Source organism: Eucalyptus grandis, chromosome 9, assembly GCF_016545825.1.
Source record: "Eucalyptus grandis isolate ANBG69807.140 chromosome 9, ASM1654582v1, whole genome shotgun sequence".
Lineage (NCBI taxonomy): Eukaryota > Viridiplantae > Streptophyta > Magnoliopsida > Myrtales > Myrtaceae > Eucalyptus > Eucalyptus grandis.
In genome coordinates, this window is record NC_052620.1 from 42,874,500 (window position 1) to 42,897,704 (window position 23,205).

The window sequence follows — 23,205 nt, forward strand, 5'->3', positions numbered from 1 at the left end:
GGGGCGGAAAAATCCCGACACCCGAGCATTGTTCATCCATTTTTTCAAGTTTCCGTAAGTCAAAATCCATTTCTGATGGCGTTGGATGGAAGGTCTCGTCGAGACGAGTGCGACGAGTGGCGGAACGCCGCCAAAGGCCGGACACGCCCCCACGCGTAGCTGGAGCACGCGCATGCGGGGTCGACGCGCGCACGTGCGGTGCGGGGGACTGTCGATGGCGCGTGCGAGGCACGCGTCGGCTAACGTCATCGTGACGTTAGTTGCATGCATACCGCACGTGCCGGGTCGGTTCGTCTGACCCGGCCCGATTGGTCCGACCAGCCCGACCGGTCCGACCGCTCGTTGACCTCGACCCGGCAACCGTTGACCGTTGACTGTTGACTTTAACCGTTGACCCAAACAAAAAAATGGGGAAAATAATGTGTTTCTTTTTTCAATTAAGTCTATGTGGATTATATGTGATCCCTTATTTGTTCTGCATTTACTGCAGGAATAATGCCTCCCCTTAGGTTGCCACACCTGTTTGTGTAATTACCGATGAACAAAAGGAAAGGCTTTCTAAGTTGATAGCTGAGCTGAGTGATCATCGATGGGAGAGTGGTGACTTAATAGATCATGTTCTTGAAGTCAACGGGAAAATTCAAAATGTTATATGGAATTGTTGTCCCATGTCATAGTCTGAGATGGTGCGATTTTTCATAAACACTCTTCCACCAGAATGACAAGGAGTGTTGAATCGCATATGAGATGTCAACAAAGCCGCTTCATATAGGAAAATTGTGATGGATTTTATAGATGATTATTACTGGATTGTTATAAGGGAAAAGATCAAGAAATTGAACAAAAGAGGATCTTTCCCAGTTCGTGTACTAACTTAGTGTTAGATGTATTGGCTGGTCTTTGTTTAGTGTGCTTTGTGGACATCTTATGTAATGTTTTTCTACCTAGTTATTGTCAACTAATATGTTAGTTGTATTATGTGAAAGCATTATTATTCTATCGGATGTCAAATATTATTTGCTTTCTATTATTGTTAACTCATTGTGGGTAGTTCATAGAAGTTTTTGTAACTTCATAGAATTTATTTTGCATAAGACAATTATAAATTTTTGGAGGATGATTGGAAACATAGTGACCTTTTGATTCTAAAACCTTACTTGAAATTGTTCATTAATATGATGGGTCTGTGCGAAATGGATGCATAAATGATAGGCATGAATAATTCGTGCATATATGTCTGATGTGTTCAGATCAATAGCTTTAGCCACAAAGAGCATAGTTGCTGAGCTGAACAAAGGTGAAAAGCTCAATGGCGATAACTATGAAATATGGCACATGAAAATCCAATATGTGCTAGAAGAGCAAGAGGCACTAGAAGCTCTTAACCTAACCATGGTAGAACCTGAAGAAGGAAACATTGCACAGCACAAGAGAGATAAGGAAGCATTTGTTGCATGTAAAAGAAAGAACTCTCTTGCTCGCATTACATTACCGAGTAGCATGGAAAATGACATCATGCGAGAGTTTAGGTGTTTTGAGGATGCCAAGGAAATGTGGGAAGCGTTGGCAGCAAGGTTTGGTCATACTTCGGTGACTAGACTAAGACAACTCACTATTAGGTTTGACTCTTATAAGAAGCCTCATGGTCAGACCATGAAGCAACATCTTAGAAAGATGTCAAACATGATTCATGAGCTGAAAGATGCTGGCCATGTCCTGACTGATGAACAGCAAGTGCAAGCAGTGATTCGTTCCTTGCCTCGGAGTTGGGAGCATATGAAGGTGCACCTGACTCATAATGAGAATATCAAAACTTTTGAGGATGCAGTGCGTCATCTTGAGCTGGAAGAGGACCGCCTCTTGGCGGTTAAGCCAGAAGTTGAAATCTATCATGCTGATTCTAGCTCACATGGAGCTTCGAGTTACAAGCGCAAACGTCCTAACTGGTTCGATAAAGGGAAAGGCAAGGAAGCAAGTCCTTCAAGGAAGAAACCTAAGCTTAACGAACATGAAAGAGGAAAGCGTCCTCGAATGAAGAAGCTTACAAGGGTGAAGTGTTACAATTGTGACAAGAAGGGTCACTATGCTCGCGACTGTCGTGAGCCAAAGAAGGTATACGCCCCTTGTACCTTTCAGAACTTTGCTTATGTGTCGAGTTCTATATTCTTAACTAAGTCTAGTCCTTTGTGGACTGTGGATTCAGGAGCGACAGACCATGTAGCGAAGGATAGAGAATCCTTCGTGGAATTCCAACGAGTACCAACTGGAACTAAGTGGATCTATGTGGGAAATAACTCCAGAGTTGAAGTAAAAGGAATTGATACATGTCAACTGAACATGCGTGGTGGATGCACTTTATTCCTACATGATATATTGTATGCTCGGGAGATTCGTCGGAATTTAGTGTCTATTTTAGTATTGGTCAAGCTAGGTTTTAATATGAACTTCCATAATAAATGTATGGATTTGTTTTTGGATACAAATTTCTATAGTTGTGGTTATTTTCTGGATGGTTTCATTGTATTAGATATTGACTATGTTAATGCAAATGTTTGTTATTGCCTTCTCACGTCTCCTAATTCATATAATAATGATATGAATGTGTGGCATGCTAGACTTGGTCATATTGGCCAACAACGTATGAATAGACTAGCCAAAGAGGGCTTGTTGGGCAATATTGAAAAAGTCGATTTGCCCATATGTGAGCATTGCCTAATAGGGAAACGACAAGGAAACCATTTGGAAAAAGGTAAAAGAACTGAATTTCCTCTGCATTTAATCCATTTTGACGTCTGTGGTTCAATGAATGTGAGAGGAAGGCATGTGTCTATTTATTTCATCACTTTTATAGATGATAATACTCGATTCGGATATGTCTATTTGATTTCTCATAAATCTGAAGCGTTAAGTTATTTCAAAAGGTTTATGAACTTGATAGAAAATCAATTAAACAAGAAAATAAAAGTATTAAGATCCGATCGAGGTCGAGAATATTTATCTGATGAGTTTAGAAAATTATGTGATGAAAAATGAATAGAAAGACCGTTGTCTATTCCATATACTCCTCAACAAAATGGTGTTGTAAAAAGCAGAAACAGAACCCTATTGGAAATGGTTAGGTCCATGATGGCGCATGCTAACTTACTTATCACTTTTTGGAGTGATGTGTTGTTAACTGCTGCCTATATACTTAACCGAGTGCCTTCCAAATCAGTTACTTCCACTCCATATGAGTTATGAACATGTAGAAAACCGGACTTAAGTTTTCTTAAGCCATGGGGTTGTGCTGCCTATTCTCATGAGCCCTCTCACAAGTTTGGGAAATTGGGTCCCAGAGGAAAGAAGAGTATTTTCATAAGATACTCCGAACACTCGAAAGGGTATGTGTTCATATGTGAGCAGGAAAGTGGGAGTATAACTGAATTTGAATCACGAGATGTTACATTCTTAGAGGATGAATTTCCTAAGAAGGGCGAAATAGGGGAAAATTACTCCCTATTTGAAACCTTGGATCAAGATAATGATATTAGTGGAGTTCGTCCAAGTGGGAATAATATGAGAAGTGATGAATTAAATTCAACTTATTCTCAATTACAACCACATGATGAGACGACATCATCATTATCTAATCCTAGTTGGAGCATAATGGGGAATGATGTGCAAAGTGTACAATCTCCCATAAGGCGAACAAGTCGCAAAAGTATTCCCCGTCGACGTTTTGACATTGAAGGGGAAACTTTTATGATTGCTCCACAAGATGAAGATGAGCCGAGAAATATTAATGAGGCTTTAAATTGCCCTAAGAAGGAAAAATGGATTCATGCAATGGAAGAGGAGATTGAGTCAATGAAGTCAAACCAATTTTGGAAATTGGTTGATCTTCCAAAAGAACGTGAAACTATTGGGAACAAGTGAGTTTTCAAAATAAAGCGAAAAGCTGATGGCTCGATAGAAAGACATAAGGCTCGTCTTTTGGTGAATGGTATAATCAATAGGAAGGGATTGATTATGAAGAAACATTTTATCCTGTAATGGGATTTACCTCGATTCGCATTATTCTGGCAATAGTGGCTAGTATGGATCTTGAGTTACATCAAATGGATGTAAAGACTGCTTTTCTCAATGGAGAATTAGAGGAAGAAATATATATGGAACAACCTGTTGGTTTCATAATGAAAGGCCAAGAAAAAAATGTATGACGACTTTTGAGGTCGATATATGACCTTAAGCAGTCGTCAAGACAATGGTATATACGTTTTCATAATGCTATAATGGCATATGATTTTACAATGATAGATGATGATCATTGTGTATATATCAAAAGATCCAAAGATTAATTTGTGAACATATTATTATATGTTGATGATATACTAATTGCCGGAAGTAATATGGAGTTTGTTAATACTGTCAAGAGTTGGTTGTTTTCCAACTTTGAGATGAAGGATATGGGTGGGGTTGCATACATTCTTGGAGTTAAGATTTCAAGAGATCGTTCGAAGAGATCGCTATTTCTTTCGCAAGAAACATATATAAATAAGGTTATAGAGCGATTTCGTATGCAAGATTGTAAACCCGTAGACACTCCTATTGCAAAAGGTGAAGGATTGAGCCATAGACTGTGTCCAATGACTCCACAAGAGAAGGAACAAATGAAATATGTTCCTTATGCTAGTGCTGTTGGGAGCTTGATGTACGCTATGATGTGTACAAGACCCGACATATGTTTTGCAGTTGGAATGGTGAGTAGATACCAATCCAATCCAGGTCAAGTACATTGGAAAGCCGTTAAAAGAATACTGAGGTATCTGAAGGGAACTGCTGATTACAAGCTGAATTACCAAGGAAATGATCTGCGACTTGAAGGCTATTTAGATGCTGATTGGGGAGGAGATTTATATGAAAGAAAATCTATCTCTGGATTTGCTTTTTTACTGAATAATGGCGCCATATCATGGAGCAGTAAGAAGCAAACGTGTATAGCATTGTCCACAATGGAAGCTGAGTTCGTGGCATTATCAGCAGCGGTATAAGAAGAAGTTTGGCTTACGAGATTTTTAGATCATTTATGTGTTATTGAGAAAGCTGCAAATCCATTATTGGTTAACTGTGATAGCCAAGCAGCTATAGCGTACACCAAAGATTCAAAATATCATGGGAAGACCAAACATATAGATATCAAGTATAACTTTGTCAAAGATATGGTTGCATGAAAGGATGTGAACTTACAGTACATATCTACGCATAGAATGGTAGAAGATCCTATGATAAAGCCAATACCTAGAGATGTGTTTTGTGGTCATGTAAAATCTCTAGGATTGCGTAGAGTTTGATGTACTGAATATTGTAATTTTCCTGAAGTGTTCACATTTAATGAATTTGTGTTTTTTTTTTTTTTTATCATTAATGCCTATGAATCTTTGTTTGATCTTTATGCATCTTAATGCTCAATGCATTACTTTAAGTTGAGAAAGTATGTCGGACAGATATAAGATTGACCCACTCACACGGGTAATCGCCTCTATTTACTATGTGATAAATAAAGATGAGACGGTTTTTAAGCTTATTATTTACGTGATAATCGAGAGCTCAAGCTTAAAATATTTATGTCGCATTAACTAAGTGTTAAGATGAGAACGTGATATATACTATGTCCGAAAGTAAAATACCCCACATATTTTACTTTATCTGTCTAAGATGCCAGATATGAGTTCTGATGAATTATGTGAATGAGTAGATAAGTGAACTTAAGTTAGACATTGTGTATGTCTAAACTATCACCTGTACGGTATTGAAGGTGTAGACATACGCTCTATGGGAAATGAGTTAATACTGTAATACGTATTTCATACTATGTATATATGAGACGACCAATAAGAGTAGCAAAAGTTTGATCTCAACTTTTAATGCCGTGTGAGACTCTTGAGGAAAAGAGTTCCTCAATTTGAGTGTCCTCATGACTCTTACTTATTCTCAAGATTTCTATTTAGTGTTTGCTATCTTAGGATGTTGCTAATGGTCATGAGTTGATTCGATCTAATGGGATATTTCTAGAAAAGCAAACTAAATTGAAATTGAGAGTTTGAAGGAAAGAGGAAGATCGAATTTGGAGAATTACATTGTAGTTTTTATATTCATTGGTTGACCAATTATGACTGTCTTTGGGATAATCATAATTGTGAATACAATATATATATCATTGTTTAAAAGAGATCAAGAGAGATATAAATGTGATCGATCGATCTATGGTACTGCATACTAAGTCTACTCAGAGTGTGATGCCCATTATGAGTTGCTATATATTCCTAACAGATGTATGGCAACGAGCTCTCAAAGTATGCTGCTCACACAGATTATTCACCGGTATGAATGTTGAAGAGAGGTAAAGAGGATCCTGTTCGGCCCACTATGTGCGAGTGGGAGATGATGGTTTTAATTATTAATGTGATGGGCCCTAAGTATGCTCGTCCGCCCATGTTGGGCCTAAAAGCCCGGCCTACAATATTAGGGCCCATGGATAGAGGGATATGATGAAGGGACACGTTTATTTTTGGAGATGACGTATATAAGGGGAAAAGAGAGGGAGGAACGTACCTTTTGGTTTTAACGTACGTTCCTCCTCCCTCTCTCCCTCAAAAACACTTCCAAAAAGAAAGAATAGTAAGCAAGAGGCGACACTCATCTTCCCTTCAAGGTGAATTGACGTCATCGGATCGAACATGGCCAAATTCTCTTCCTCATATCGGCGTTAGTGTTTAATCTGTGACTAACAAGGTATGTTCAATTCTGTGATGTGCCTTAGGATTGGTGATGCATGTGTTTTTCCCGGGTTCGTCTTCCGCACAAGTTTAGGGGTTCGATTTAGTGTTGAAACCGGTTTCAAGGAATCAGAAATTCCCTTCACAAAGAAAATCAGGACAAAAGATAAGTAATGACAAAGAAAAGGATCAGGTAAATGGAAAGAACATATGAGCAAGCATAAAGAATTCCAAACATGTAATCTTCAGACGATCGAAATGTGTGTGAGCAATAAAGATCATCTAAACTGTTGTAGAAACTATAATCGCTTCATAATTTCATAATTCTCAAGTCCACCACACTTTTTCCTATGATTTTTTATTTATTTATTATAATTATCAAGGGCCAAAAATATACAAACCTTGCGTCTATATCATCAGAAAATGCATCAAGATGGTGATCGTAACGATGCCGGGGAAGAAGAGCATTTAAGCATTTGATAATAAAACCCTTCTGAAGAAAAGGTGAAGAAGCTCGCGGTGAGCGGCAGATTAATATCTTAATCCGAATGGCTTCGGCGCCAAAACCTGCAACAGCTGAAAGGTCCCCCAAGAAATCCACCGCACCACATATCACCACCTCCTTCTTCCGCATCTCTCTCTCTCCCCCTCTCTTTCCCTCTCCCTCTCCCTCTCCCTCTGCGACGCTTCATACACGCAAGCAGAATCTCTCTCTCTCTCTCTCTCTAGCCTCTTTTTCTCCGAGGAAATTGGAAAGTTGGTGAAAAGTGGCTGCAGGAATCTGGTCATAGAAAAGTCTTCGGGGCAAATCTTGACTCCTGAGGTACAACATCAAGGACAAAACTGGTGTAAGAAAAGGATGTCGCGGTCCTTCCAGTCGCAGTTGCAGGTGCCATCATTCTTTAAGCATTTTCGTCCTTAGGTTGACTCGATGAGCGGACCATTGCAGCTCGAGCCCGTATGTGAAAAGAGGTCATGATAGCATAATTGGAATTCTTTCCTTAGCCATTAATAGCACCATAATACACGCTGTTGCGTTTTGTTACGAATCCCGGTTTGGTATGCTGACAAATTCCCATCTAGAATGCCAAAATACTTCTCTCTGTCAACTTCAAAATGCAAACCATATTTGTCAATCACCATGACAAAATCGATCACACATAGCCGTTAAGAAAGAATTAATGATGGCATACAAGCACAACAGCATCATCATCGATTGAATTTCACTATTCATAAAATAGGTTTTTGCTTTCACGTGTTATAATATATCAACATATGTAAATTTTGCATGGACTAATTGTGAGTTGAGATTTTTTTTTTCTTTTTACTTGGAGGTTCAAAGGTAAATCATAACATGGATTGCATAATATAACTTTATGAAGAAGGGCCAACAATTTCATAAGTAACGAATAGGAATGAAATGGTCGAGATTCTGTGGAATCAGGTATGATTTTTCTAATTATGAGCAACAAATTTGATAGGGTGTTTGTCAATCGTTTGACCATATCACGACCCTTATCACATGGAATATTTGATGTTGATAGATAAAACTCCTAGTAAATTTATTCATCCGGAGGATGAGAAAATGTAAAGAAGAGGGTTCATAGCTTGGTGCAGTCGGTTGGCTTGAAAGAAACAGTATTCTTATTGATGTCGAACCCGACCAAGTGATCAGTCTGAGCAAAGTTACTGACTATCCCACCAGGACCATCGGTGGGAGTCATGGCGAAGCAAAATATGCCATCCTTAGCCTCTATGAACGTGCTCGTCTGCTTCAACTCCACGTTGGCTGGGCCGTCGAAGTGCGCCGTCAGCACCGGCCCCTTTGCCTGAACGTCCCTCCCGTAGCACAGCTGCGGCCTCAGCTGAGGGTCATCTATGGGTGTCAATTCCACCACTCTCTTCACCTCCGATTCCAACCTGTTGCAGAAATCTCTCGGCACGATAGTTTGAGGCGTCCCGAGTCGAGGAACATGTTCCCCTTCGTGATGTCCTCAGACCAGAAGAGCTAAAAGGCAGGTAGGTGCTCCCAACACTGATCCCGTTCAGAGTCACGAAGTAGTAGGTCGGGTCTTGCAAGGCCACGAGGCTGGTCGTGACTGTGCCAGGCCCTGAGACCTCGCTGCCGCTGCCAAAGCTCATCTTGCTCAAGACGGTTGGCGGGGTGTGGAAGGGCACCAGACACTGAGAGAACCTCCTGCCCCAAAACAACGTGCCTATCTGCGAGATGAGTGAGACGGGGCTTTTCCCAGGCCCGACGAGTCCCATCTCGTTGTCATTGAGGGTCCTGCTATTGTTGTGGCTGCAACCGAACACTACTTTTGGGAGCGTCACCGGCGACCCCGTGGTGGACGCGAAGGTCAGCGTCTCCGTCGTGAGGACGCCCTGTTGGAATTTTGTTTGCTAAAACAAAATGATTGTTTTTTACTTTGTCCCACATAGAAAATGTGGGAGCAGGAGGGTTAGTTTAAAAATGTGGGATTTCCCTTTTGTAGTTAAATGAGTGATTAGGTGGAAGCTTTGATGATGCTATGTCTTCTAGAGATGCTTCTTTTTGGAAAGAAGCTGTGAATGATGAAATAGACTCAATTTTGTCCAATAATACTTGGGTATTAGTAGATTTACCGAAAGGATCAAAACCTATTGGATGCAAATGGGTTTTTAGAAGAAAATATCATTCTGATGGTTCTATTCAAGCTTTTAAAGCCAGGCTTGTAGTTAAGGGATATAGACAAAAAGAATGAATATATTATTTTGATACATATGCCTGTTGCACGTATAACTTCCATTCGAGTTCTTTTTGCTCTAGCTTCCATTTATGATCTTTGTGTTCATCAAATGGATGTTAAAATTGCTTTCTTAAATTGAGACTTAAATGAGGAGATTTACATGGAACAACCGGAGGGTTTTGTTCTTCTTGGAAATGAAAGAAAAGTATGTAAATTGATTAAGTTTCTTTATGGACTTAAGCAAGCTCCTAAGCAGTGGCATGAAAAGTTTAATTCGATCAATATTGTCAAATTGTTTCATCAATAATAGTGCCGATAGGTGTATATACTCTAAATTCACTAAAGACTATGGTGTCTTAGTGTGCTTGTATGTTGATGATATGCTTATCTTTGGAACGAATATGACTGGAGTAAATGAACCTAAGAAGTATCTAACTTCCATATTTAAAATGAAGGATTTGGGTGAAGTAGATACTATCTTAGGTATTAAAGTTAAGAAAAATAGTGGGGTTATTCTTTAAGCCAATGTAGTTATGTTGAAAAATTATTAAATAAATTTCAACATCTTGGTTTTAAAGAAATAAGTACTCCATTTGATTATAGTATTAAATTAAATTATAATACTAGTAGAGCGGTGGCACAACCAGAATATGCAAATGCTATAGGGTCTTTAATGTATGCGATGCATTGTACTAGACCCGATATTGCTTATTCTGTATGCAAGTTGAGTAGGTATACAAGTAATCCAAGTACAAAACATTGGAGAGCTATTACTAGAATTTTTGGTTATCTTAAGAGAACTAAAAATTTAGGATTGTTCTATAATAATTATCCGGCTGTATTAGAAGGATACACCGATGCTAGTTGGATTACAAGTGTGGGAGATGAGCGTTCCACCTCTGGATGAATCTTCACACTAGCTGGAGGTGTTGTATCTTGGGCGAGCAAGAAACAGACATGTATAACTCACTCAACAATGGAATCTGAATTTATTGCTTTGGCGACAGCTGGGAAAGAGGCTGAATGGATTAGAAATTTGTTGTTGGATATCAAATTATGGCCTAATCCTATGCCTCCTATTTCTATGCCACTTTGGCAAGAGCTTATAGTAGCACCTATAATGGTAAGTCTAGACACATTAGTCTAAGACATGAATATGTGAGACAATTGATTAAAGATGGTACCATAACAATTGTCTATGTGAGGTCAAGTAAAAATCTTGCCGATCCTTTGACGAAGGCTTTACCAAGACATATGGTAATAACGACCTCACAAGAAATGGGGCTGAAACCCTTTAATTGAAATCACCAATAATGGTAACCCAACCTTTTTCTAGAACATCACTAGTTACAAGGTTTAATGGGTAAGAACAAGTTATTGAATGTGATTGTTTGATACCGACATAGCCCCGATATGAGAAGTCGTATTGTCTGTTACGTTTTTTGTAGGCTGAATTGAATTCTTAATGAAGTATGATACAAGTTTGTAGTGTGTTGATAGTAACAGAAACACATGGTAGATACTTCACCTATATGAGTTTAGAAGTGGTGCCGCTTCTTACGAAAGTGAGGGTTGCTTTCTAGAGAGCTCATGAAACAGAATCAAGCACAAGGCCATAATAGTGCGGAGTAATATAGAAATTCTCGCTGAAACAAGAGGTTAGTGTATGTGTGGTATATCAGGTTCTATTACATAAAAGTACAAGTTTAAAGCCGAGTTACTTGTCACTTTGATAGAGCTTTGATATACTTGCACTAAGTAAAGGTTTAACTCGAAAGAGACCTTTATGTATGTATATTAATCTTACTGAAACTTTGGCTGTATGGTTTTTAAAATTTTATTTTGAAATCTTTGTTTTACAAACAAAGTGGGGGATTGTTGGAATTTTGTTTGCTAAAATAAAATGAGTGCTTTTTACTTTGTCTCACATAGAAAATGTGGGAGTAGGAGGGTCAGTTTAAAAATGTGGGATTTCCCTTTTGTAGTTAAAGGAGTGATTAGGTGGGGCTAGACCCCACCACACCTATTGCGTGCATGTTTTGCGTGTGCATGTGCGCGTTTAATTAGCATTAATCCCTTGCTTTTTATTTATTTATTTTTATTTTATTTTATATTTTTAGTTCGCGAATTTTGGCGCGATTTTATTTGGTCTTTTAAAGCACTTGGAAAAGCACTTTGCACGAAGGATTGTAATTGTTCATTTTTCGACTTCTTCCGAAGAGTTGCATTTGTTTATCTCGAACAATTTTCTAAAGACGTGTTTGTTCGCAATTTTCACGAAGAGTTGCAAGATCATTTCGTATATATACTTGTCATTTTTCGGAAAGTAAAGGTGGTCGTTTTTTCGAGTCTTCTTTCTGAAAAACTGCAGCCAATTTTTCGATTGCTTTCCTAGAGAGACCCTGGAGAAATACTAGAATTGCTATTTAGTATTCTCATCCGAAACTTTGTTGTATCCTGGAGGATTTTTGCCGGTGACCATTAGCAACGTTGTTGGGCAAATAAATCCTTAAAGAAAGTGATATCACGCCTCAAAGTCCGAGTTATTTTACTCGATCCGATTTCATTGTTCAACCCATTTTGTAGCCATATTTTCCCAACACACCCTTAGTCAGGGATGAATCGCCGTATCCATAGGTGTACTTGCACATGTTGGTGGGAGGAGCACATGAGGTGGTGTCCAGGAGTTGGCACTGTTGGGACGGGCATGCGACGTCACGATATGTGGAAGACGATTTCGGGTCGTACTTGGGCTTCTTTTGAGCGAAACACGATCGCAGGAGGCACTGAGCCCAGAAAAGATCGCTGCTGGTGTCGGCTGAAGAAATTAAACAAGAAGACATGATTTAACAAGGTTTAACAATGTGCCTATGTTCTCGGGTGATTCTCTCTCAATTTTTTTTTCTTTATGTCGTCCTTGAGAGAGGGATTGCCATTTTTATTGATGAAGTACAAGAAAGGAAGACAATGAAAAAAATTGTTCAACTCATTCACCATAGGAACATGAGCTAATTCAACTGTCAACTCATCTTGGAATTAAAAACATAGTAGATTCATCAAATGTAACATCACATGATATATACATCTGCCTAGTGGTTGGATCAAAGCACTTGTATCCCTTTTTTTGTTGATGAATAGCCCATGAACACACACTTCTTAGCGCGAGGGTCAAGCTTACCACCGCTTTGAGAGTGCACATAACACACACCCAAAAACTCTTAAATGCAAGATATTAAGTTTGTGCCTGTAAAGAATTTCCATAGGCATTTTGTAACCAGAACATGACTAAAAGTTGATTAATAACATAATAGCTAGTTAAAATAGCATTGCTCCAATAAGTTTTCAGCATGCCTCTAGAAAATAATAATGCTCAAGTCACCTCAAGAAGGTGTCGATTCTTTCATTCAGCCACCCCATTTTGCTAAGGTGTATTTACACCCAAAGTTTGATTAATAATGCCTAAGTTGCTCAAATAAGATTGGAAGATCTGATTGGGATATTCTATACCATTATCCGTGCGTAAGACCTTATGTATGTTTTGAATTGATTCTGAATCATGCTACAAAATTCATGAAAAACAATGATTACATCACTTTTACCTTTGAGAAGGTATAGCCAAGCAACTTGTGATTTGTCATCAATAAAAATAAATAAAAAATATTTAAAACCATCTGTTGAATCCATTGGAGCACTCCAAACATCCGCACGTACTAAATCAAACACTTTAGAAGCTAAATTAGAGCTTTGAGGAAAAGGTAATATGTGTTGTTTAGCATAATGACAAGAGTCACAAGTATTGCAATTATGAAATAAAGTTCTATCAATAGCTTGGAACACACGGTCAGAAGGATGACCCATGTGCATGTACCATAATCTTGAAGCCTCCATTGCATTTCTTTCTTGCCACCAAGGCATTCATATGATAGTCAAGAACGTAGAGACTATTTTTAGCCGTTCTTCACCAATCGTCTTCTTGGTACTGCAATCCTAAAACAACACATTTGAAGAAGAGAAGATAACATTGCAATTTAATTATTTAGTGCACTTGCTTAGTGCAGTTGCTCACATAAAATAAATTAGAGGACAAATTAGGCACAACTAAAATATCAGATTTTGTGATAACAACTTAAGCTACCTTGCTCCTTGCGTTGGAACTTGCATTCCGTTAGCCACAATAATGGGTGGATACGAGGCACTTGAGGAGACATTAAAAAGTAAATGTGCTAAGCTGCACATGTGATCGGTAGCTCTCGAATCTATGACAAATTAAGTACTAGATTGGGTTAAAAGAGCGGTACCCGATATCTTAACCATGTTGACCGAATCTAACGAAGGACCCGAAGGTCCTCAACCAATAGCCCCTTGTCCTTGCATTTGAAGCAGTTGTTCAAGTTGTTGTGCCAAGAACTCCACTTTCGACTGAAACTTCTTGAAACAGCAAGTTTTGCTTGTTGAACCTTATCTTTGTTGGCACGGAGGATGGAGTACAAATTTGATTCTTTAGTATTATTGTTAGAATTTATATTTAAAAAGTTGCATACATTATTTTTTTTTCAATTTAAAAAAAAAAAAAACTAATATTAATTATCCAAAGAGTTTTTCAAATGTGTTTTCTATCGAACGATATTTCTTTCAAAATTGCTTCTCAAAGCATACAACCTTTGTATTTGCTTAAAGTCCTTTAGGCTAAACAGCTTTATATTTTGCCAATGGATTTTCAAAATACCGAACCAAATACACCCTAAGCCTACAACAGAGTTTGCATATTAATTGAGCTAGGTGGTGGATTGGTTTTAAATGAATGGCTCTAGACAAATTGGACTAAGCCTGACGAGAAAAATTGACCGAGCCTATCACCATCATAAGAGCCCGAAATTTTCGATTGGATTTAGAGGATAATTGGGTAATTTTATATTCAAATCTTTGAATATTTTCAAGAGATTTGATTTGATATCATCGTGATCTTAAGAGATAATATGGACTTAAAAGGTATATCTCTTAGAATTTGAAATTGGAAAGTGGACTATAAACGAAAGCCTAATTCGTCCTTATGAACAGGAGAGAATGTAGGGAAAAAGGCTCGCGGCAGAGTATTCCTTGCGGCCGCGATTCTCGTCGTTGCCGTCCAGCACCATGAGCTCGCGAGACGATGAGGTTGTCGATATTCCAAGTTCTAGGCGAGCCCATCGACCGGTCCAGCAGCATCCTATCGCCATCAGGCTGACGTCCTGGCACGACTGGACTAGTGTTGCCGCCGAGCCATCTTCGTTGCGGTGGACTCCGGCAACACCGGTTTTCTTCAGGCGATTCACTTAGATTTTGTCGCAGGTGTTCTACTTGAAGGCCTTGCAGCAGGCTCCTTGCGCCGCTGCACTCATGGACGTCCGGCAAGCTTTGCTCTTTATTGCCGTGATTAATCTTTCCATTGTAGGTTTTCCGCAGAAGTACATCTCAATGCCATAATTTGGCACAAAAGACATTTAACTTAAGTGCAACATTCGAATAAAAACGGATCACTTAACTTTTCACTCCGACCAAAGTTTGACCAATAAAAGCGGATCACTTAAGTGCCACCCGGCCAAAATGCTGACATGTCAATTTTTTGGCGAAGGGAGTGCAAAACGACACTCTTGCCAAAATAAGGGCTGAGCCCATTTCAAACCGCCTCCCCCTTTTTTTTTTTTGTTTTTGTTTTTGTTTTAATTTTTAATTTTTAATTTTTTTAAATTTTAATATTAAAATTATTATTTTAAATATTGTAACTAAATTTAATTTAATTAATTTTATATTATTTTTACCACGTCAGCCCAAAATGATGTCGTTTTGCATTATTTGGCACGTCAACGCAAACGACGTTGTTATGCACTTTCCGGCGGAAAAATGTCATGTATGCAATTTGGCGGATTTGTACTCAAATAATCAATTTTGCTTCGATTTTACTTGATTTTGGCACTTTTAAATGTACATTTCGTAGTTATAGCGTGACTTTAAGTGTCTCCTTCCACATTACATTGGAGTGGTCCGCGTCTCGTAGTTTTTCTAGTTATCTGGTGCGTCTCGTAAGTTTTCTAGTTATCTAGTGTTTCCATAGTCACGGTGAGTTTTTATTTTTTTATTTTTCCTCAACGGGATAATCTCTGCAGCACCGTCGAGTTGAGAGATGGCCATGAACCATCGACGATCATCACTCGACGGCTACGGAGAGCTCCTTGCATTGCCGTCACCGAGACCCCTTCACGGCCGTGAGCAATCCCCCACCCATCGGCCACCAAGCTGTGAGCCACCACCGGATCGTCGCCCATCATCCATCACGATTCCGGTGATCCACTATCCGTCCAAATTTAAAACCTTATCAGCACCATATTGCGAATTAGGTAAGCATCTTATCCGATTCAATTTTCATACATTTGTTACTTGAATCGGCAATATTGTTTGAATATCCTAGTGATATTATCATATCCATGAAATTAATTTCGAGCAGCCTTCAAATTAGGGGATTATTTCTAATTTCATAACGTGTTATAATAGTCGATTCGAGCCCATGTCCGAGATATGATTTTGATCGTACATAAAATTGATCAATCCAATCCTCATGTATAGGAATCAATCAGTTGATTTATTTCTAAATTTGAAGAGATGTGGATAATATCCTTTGTGATTGGGTGTTATCTTTGGTTTTGATTTCATTTATTTTTTTAATGGAAACGGAATCAATCCACACCAAACAAAACATAACAATCAAACCAAAATAAAAAATAACACCCGATCACTTATTATCCATATCCATTCAAATTTGGAAATAAATCGGCAAATTCTATCCTAGATGAGAGGATTGGATTTGTCAATTTTTGGTGCAATAGGAATCATATCTCGGGCATGAGTTCAGCATAAGATCGTATTAATAATTATAGTACATTATGAAATTAGGAAATAATTCTTAATTCAAAAGCTATCCGGAAATTTTCGTGGAGATGGTAATATTATTCTAAGATTCAAACAAGATTGCAATTTTAATGAATTAGGTAACAAATTATATGTAAATTGAATTAATGAAAGATTATGAGCAACAAAATTAAATGTGGGTTATGAGAGAGCATGCTGACTGTATCCAAGTCAGGGCGTTGGTCAATCGCTTGACATATCACGCCTTATCGCGCGGAATATTTGAAGTTCAAAGGTAAAACTCCTTGTTAATTTATTAATTCGAAGGATGACAGAACGAAAAGAAGAGGGTTCACAGCTTGGTGCAATCGGTTGGCTTGAAAGAAATAGTATTTGCATCGAGGTCAAACCCGATCAAATAATTAGTCTGAGCATAGTTGCCGATTATCCCACCAGGACTATCAGTGGAAGTCATGGCGAAGCAAAATATGCCATCCTTAGCCTCTATGAACGTGCTCGTCTGCTTCCACTCCACGTCGGCTTCGCCGTCGAAATGCGCCGTCAGCACCGGCCCCTTCGCTTGCACGTCCCTCCCGTAGCACAGCTGCGGCCTCAGCTGAGGGTCATCTATGGGTGTCAATTCCACCGCTCTCTTCACCTCCGCTGCCAACCTGTCGTAGAAATCTTTCGGCACGATGGTTATAGGCGTCCCCGAGTCTAGGAACACGTTCCCCTTAGAGACGTGGCTCGCCCCAGAAGAGTTAAAGGCAGGTAGGTGCTTCCGACGCTGATCCCGTTCACGGTCACATAGTAGAAGGACGGGTTTTGCATGGTCAGAAGGCTGGTAGTGACGGTGTCGGGGCCCTCGAGACCTCGCTGCCGCTGCCGAAGCTCATCTTGCTGGTGACGGTCGGTGGGTGTGGAAGGGGACTAGGCACTGAGAGAACCGCCTGGCCCCGAAGGACGTGCCTATCTGCGAGATGAGGCGGGGCCTTTCGCATGAGCCCGGCGAGTCCCATCTCGTTGTCGTTGAAGACGCCGGTGTTGTTGTGGCCGCAACCGAACACTATGTTCGGGAGCGTCACTGGTGGTCCAGTGGTGGAAGCGAAGGTCAGTGTCTCCGTCGCGAGGACCCCCTTCGTCAGGGACGAATCCGCGTATGCGCTGGTGTAGTTGCACGTGTTCAAGGGAGAAGCGCACGAGGTGCTGCCAGGAGCTGGCACTGCTGGGACGGGCACGCAACGTCACGGTATGGAAGACGATTTCGGGTCGTACTTGGGGCTTTTCTTTTCTGAGGGAAACACTGATCGCAGGGGAAGCATTGAACCCAAAAAGAGGTCGCTGCCGGTGTCGACGATGGCGTAGACATCGTAGGGCGGGGTCCCTATCGACACTTTCAGGACATATTCGCCATTGTCCGGGAGGATGTCGGACTGAACCGTGTCGAGATGGAACAAAGGTGGGACAGGAACGTTCATGTTGGAAACGGCCTTGGACCCTGGCAAAGGAGCGTCGGAACGCATCAGCGTAGCGCTGCGCGAGAGCTTTGCTGGGGTTGTGGATGTGGTCGCGGTGGATGAGATGAGTGGTGAAACCCTGTGTCAACGACGGTGCCCTTGCGGTGGCACGGATGGTCGTCGAGAGGAGAGCGAAAGAGATGAGGAGAAGGCAAAGGAAAAAGAGCTTCTTCATTGCCATTGAGCTTGCTTCACTTTTCTATAATGTTTATGAAGGGAACGCCGAATTTCGGAATTGGGTCGAGGGGTTAGTCGCCCAACAATGCAGTCTTCCTCAGGATGCGCGATTTATAATAGTGGTAATGCAATGTGATGTGCTTCAATCCATATGTAAAGGAATGGACGGTGATTTTGTTCCATATACCGATATTTCAATGAATGTACTCCCTTAAAAGTAGTTGTGGGAAAACTAATGAATGCAAAATTCACCCATCAACACCATATGGATATATATCTGAGCTGTTGCTGTGCATGATCTGTCCATGTCAATATTCGATTAATTTTTTATTTTACTTTCTTCAATACTATAATGGCTGATCTTTCCATATCTAACCGTTATCTTAAGAATTGGGAGTTTTCGGCTTCCCATATATTTTCATGACCGCAAGGAGAATCTGCAATCAGTTAGTACCAGAGCCTGTTGGATATTCTCTTGATAGTATTAGTGAACGGGATACATGTTGTGAAAAGGGTAGGAAAAAAATCAATGAAGTGAACTTCTAATGTAAGGTAAGATGCTTTTTATATTCACGTGGTCTTTCTTTATTTAGTAGTTCAAACTATATCAGAACTATCATTTGTGTGACTTGCTCGTGAAAGGGGGCGTAAGAAAGATCGTCTCGATAAAAGAAGAACAATTAAAAACTTAGGTATAGAAAGGAGTCTTTGTAAGTTTTAATTGATTGTAGATGAGATGATCGCACGGTAATCTTTGTAATTAGTGGGTTATATAAATGGCGACATGTAATTTTGTGGGATCATCCAAAATACATACGTCTATTGTACTATTCTTTAGTTTATTAATATGATCATCCTTTTAGTTTATGTATTTTTCTTTTATAGTATGGACCTTTAATTTATTGTCTATTCTTGTAATAATACCGATTGAATTCCTATTCAAAATTATCACGGAACTCATCTCGCAAAAAATCAAAAATGAACTTTTGGGGAAGATTTTTCGCTATCCAGATGGATACCTATTTGTGGCGAGACACAGATTAACTTAATACGTAATTAGATGGCCAGATCTTACGGTGACAAAAAGAGACGCCATCGTGAAAATATAGCGGACGATTTCAAGCCGACCAAGCCCTTTGATTGTTACGCGTGTAACGGGATCCCAGAAGATAGACTGTGTAAAAGCGATTGATGCGGTAATCAAGAAGGTGGCGTGCCTATCACCCGGTCAGGGGGAATGTTCAAATCTGCAAAAAAGGAAGAAGGGGCTGAACCGTCATTTCGCCAGGGACAAGACACGTTTTTGCCGTTAAGTAACGGCGGCGGCGGCGGGCGAGGGGAAGAGGGAAGAGGCGGGACGGTGCCGTTGGAGAAACACAGCCGTAGTACGGGGGCAGGGGTAGGTGGACCTGACCACCTTTGTGATGGCAGTTGGGCGTTCTTTGGGCTCCTCTTCTTCATCCACCCCTCTCTCTCTCTGTGCTTCCTAATTGGGTGATCCAACTGGTCTCTCATCTTTTTGCTCTTCGTCTTCAATCCATCTTCTTGTGCTTCTTCGGCACGCAGAGAGTTTCTTTGTGTTTCATAGCAGATAAGAGTGCTTTGTATGGCCGCCAGCTCGAGGACTTCCTGGGATCGCTGGGATCGGCAAGCGAGTTGTCTCTCAGATCTGGAGCCCCAACTCCCCCGCCCACCTCCTCCCTCTCTTGCTTCTCAGGTTTTCCCTCTCTCTCTCTCTCGGAGGAGACTCGTAGCGAGGTTTCATCTTCTTTATATTCCGACGTAGTAACTAGCTTCCAGTTCTGCTGGTTCCGTTAGATTCGGGGTTCATTTGGCTGGCTCTCTTTACTTCTCTCATGCGGCTTTACAATCTGTCCTTCATTTGCTGTTCAGCCAATTCATCGCGTACAATACGGAACAGAACAAGAATCGTACGGAGCCTAAGTCTTTATCTTTATTATCACTAACTGACCTGGGAATAGCTAGGTCTTGTACCTACAGAGCCTGCTGCACATATCGAATCGCCTGTTGATTTCCGAGTATCGTCTCCCAGTGAAGCGATTTTCCTTATTCTCGTTCCGTGTTGATGAAAGAAAGAGAAATTCTTATTTACGAAGCACCACATGGCTTGTTGACTTTAGTGCTCTTCAGGAACTTCTTCTGCTCGATTGCTTAGGGACATAAGCTCACTAAGTGGTTTCTATGTTTCCCTTATTTTCCCAGTTTGGCCCTGTACAGTTAGAAGAGAAGGTATCCTGATTGCTGCTTTTAGTTCTCCGATGTGCGCATACATTTTTGCACTGTCCTCACTTGGGAATTTCAAATATCAATCCCCATATTCCTGTGTGGAGAACCCTGGTCGATCTCCCTTCAAAACTCAACCGCAGACCCTAGGCCTCTTCGCAGTCTCACCATGGAAGTCGATTAGGATGTTCTGGCTATCGCGGGATGGACGACTTGATTCCAATGAGGGGTCAAATCTATCATTTCCTAATGTTGGAGGGTCACAAATTAGCATACCGTAGTGGGAAGACCATGTTATTCAATTTATATTGCTAAGGCTCACTCGGCACCGATAAAGTAGATGGGGTGCCAAAATATCTACCAAAAAGCAAGAAATCAGTAGTGGTGGGCAATGTCCGCAATCCTTAGATAAGACTGGATATCTATCTACATGTGGCGACAGTGAAAGATTCGCCTATGGGCTTGGATCCTTAGAAAGGAGTCATGATCTTGGGGTGATGATTATTCAAGATCGGAGACCGTGAAGAATGAGCAACCAATGCGTAAAAAAGATAAGTGGGTGGCCGGGACTCGCTATCTGTTCAGTTTCCAATAACATAAATATCAACGTCCTAGTCGAACGGTGTGGTACCCTGTCCCCCACTAAATAACAAAAAATTGAACAGTTCGAAGGAGAAGAGGGTTACAGCTTTTAATGGAGGAGGCGAGCAAGTACGGATCGAGGGGGACATATAACTTTATATAATCCTCATTCTGAACGAGAACTTGACCTGCCTCGACTACTCCGCGTGCTTTGGATAAGGTTTTGGACTTTCTCTTGCTTTTCTGGTCCCCTTGTTTTCCTGGAATGCAGACGTGCCTTCTTATCTCGGTCTAATCTCTCGCCTGCCGGACTAGCCCGCCATAGAAACAAGTCTCTATATATTGATGGAAGCCGATAACACTTTCAAAGTAACTAGAAATTTCAGTCATTCACCTTCATATATCATCGACCAATTCCTAGGTTTTCATTTTGACATGGTGTTCATCTAGGTCTATGTACAACTCAAAGCTTGCATTTTTGTTTTCCATGGTTTGTAAATATCGGTGCGTGCTAATTAACCTAGTGAGTGATGATGATCGATGGATCAATGCATGCTGGTTGTAGGAGAGCTGCCCACACATCCGTGTATGACAAGAACCCAGAGGATCAAGTCGCATCGACCGTGGTCCCTGATGAAGTGATTGACGCTCCATCCGACAAATACTGGGCTCCCCACCCCAAGACCGGGGTGTTTGGGCCTGCGACTGACCATCACCTCCGTGCCCACGGCGAGCTTCCTAAGCCTGGTGATGCCGAGAACTCGGTGCTGGAGGACACTGCTTGGTTCCGCCCCACTAGCCTCGAGGATCTTGAGAAGCCTCCTCACCAGTAAATTAGTACATGGGTCCAACCGCTAGCTATCATATGCAAGCCACCTCGGTGTCATCCTTGAGAAGAATAATTCGTTTGTAGCTGTAATATATATTTAAGTACTGAAGATGTGGATTTGAGCTTGATAGCTTGCAAGTATCGCTCCTACCCATCAAAGTAGGAGCTACATCTTGTACCTATGGGATTGTTGTATTTTTCCTGGAGTTTGGTATAAGATGTTCGGATGTGCCTACTTTATTCTTCAGTCGCCATCTGTATATTTTCGTGTTTCCCATAGCATTATCTCTGGAAGGACGACGAATAAGGCACGATTGTGTAGAGGATGTAAGGACGAATGATGGGGTATACTGGAGGGAGAGATAACTTCATTTTGTATCACGTGGGAAGCATAATCTATTGATATGGATTATTTGCAAATTGCAAAGCTAATTAAAAAAAAAATTGGTTATTTTACTTCACTGTACTGAACAATTATCAGGCCATAAACAATGGGCTTGGTTTGTGTCCTCAAAAGTATTTAGGCATGAATATGTCAAGATATTGACAGATGATTTGCCCAATTTAGCTGTCTAGCTTAATCTGCATCTGATGGATATCACGAGGAGAAACTAAAGCGGTTGAATTGAATTCACCAACCCAAGAGCACTAGCGGTTGCAGCATCCATTGATGGGCACCGTAGCTGCTTGCACTAGCCTTCTGATTTTCGCATCACCGTGTTCCTCTAGGACCCACTTCGATTCGTCTTCCAAGACCCAATCTATTTCTTGCGCTACTTCAACCTCTTCCTTCACTACTTCAGTACGGAATTGCGATTCCATTTGCTCCCAGGTGTGGATAGAATTGACTGGAAAAATGGTATATCAAGTAAAAGCAGTCTTAGATAGTGATAAAGGAAATAACCTCGATTTCCAACACTCAGCCTGAGACGCATCACCACACTGCGAAGTGAATTGACTAACATGTTCGACTATCGATCGATCGTCTTTGCTAGAGAAGATGTTAAAATCAGGCATTTCGAAACCTCTTGGGTAAGGTGTTGCGTCAATCCAATCTGGATATGATTTTCAGTACACAGGTATATAATGTTCCCCATATCATATTCGAAACATTGTACTACTTGATCCACTAACAACTGGAGATACTGAGGATTTTAATCGGGGATTAATTAACCAAGCTGCTCCCAGTATGTGCTGTGTATCTGGACATATTTCCACTTGGTCTAAACAAATGTCCATGGCCTGTGAAAGGGGCATATAATATGCAATACGAGATCAGGCCTGCATGTGCTCAGCTAGTCTTTAAAGAAACATTTTCAAGCTTGTAATGGTTTGAACCAGCTAAGCATTTCTCCAAAATGCTGGTATTTCCCATTGACTTCTCAATGGATTTGATCGATTATTGGCATCTTGGCCGTATAAATTCTATGGTTATCTCATAGCAGTTAAAAACATACAAATAAAACCATTTGAGATCTTCTGGTAATTAT

General features: G+C 40.5%; 2 protein-coding genes and 1 pseudogene across 2 annotated transcripts; 1 reads left to right on the top strand and 2 right to left on the bottom strand.

Annotated features, from left to right (window-relative positions):
* Positions 1-8,356: 8,356 nt before the first annotated feature.
* On the bottom strand, positions 8,357-15,786 carry LOC104415788 (annotated as a pseudogene).
* Positions 15,787-16,718: 932 nt separating this feature from the next.
* Positions 16,719-17,889, bottom strand: LOC120288581 (aspartic proteinase CDR1-like). The gene is made up of 3 exons (XM_039302649.1): positions 17,694-17,889; positions 17,239-17,588; positions 16,719-17,153 (listed from the first exon to the last, which is right to left on the bottom strand). The coding sequence occupies exons 1-3, from the start codon at positions 17,887-17,889 to the stop codon at positions 16,719-16,721; spliced, it is 981 nt and encodes a 326-aa protein (XP_039158583.1).
* Positions 17,890-21,162: 3,273 nt separating this feature from the next.
* Positions 21,163-21,962, top strand: LOC120288214 (late embryogenesis abundant protein At5g17165-like). Its single transcript, XM_039301765.1, has one exon. It carries the CDS (start codon positions 21,417-21,419, stop codon positions 21,717-21,719), a length of 303 nt encoding a protein of 100 aa, XP_039157699.1. The 5' UTR covers positions 21,163-21,416; the 3' UTR covers positions 21,720-21,962.
* Positions 21,963-23,205: the final 1,243 nt, after the last annotated feature.

Coding starts and splice junctions, on each gene's coding strand:
- LOC120288581 (XM_039302649.1), bottom strand. CDS start 17,889: ATGCGTTCCGACGCTCCTTTGCCAGGGTCCAAGGCCGTTTCCAACATG. Junction 17,589..17,693: donor CGGCAGCGACCTCTTTTTGG/GTTCAATGCTTC, acceptor CCGTCCCAGCAG/TGCCAGCTCCTGGCAGCACC. Junction 17,154..17,238: donor GCTTCGGCAGCGGCAGCGAG/GTCTCGAGGGCC, acceptor GAACGGGATCAG/CGTCGGAAGCACCTACCTGC.
- LOC120288214 (XM_039301765.1), top strand. CDS start 21,417: ATGATGATCGATGGATCAATGCATGCTGGTTGTAGGAGAGCTGCCCAC.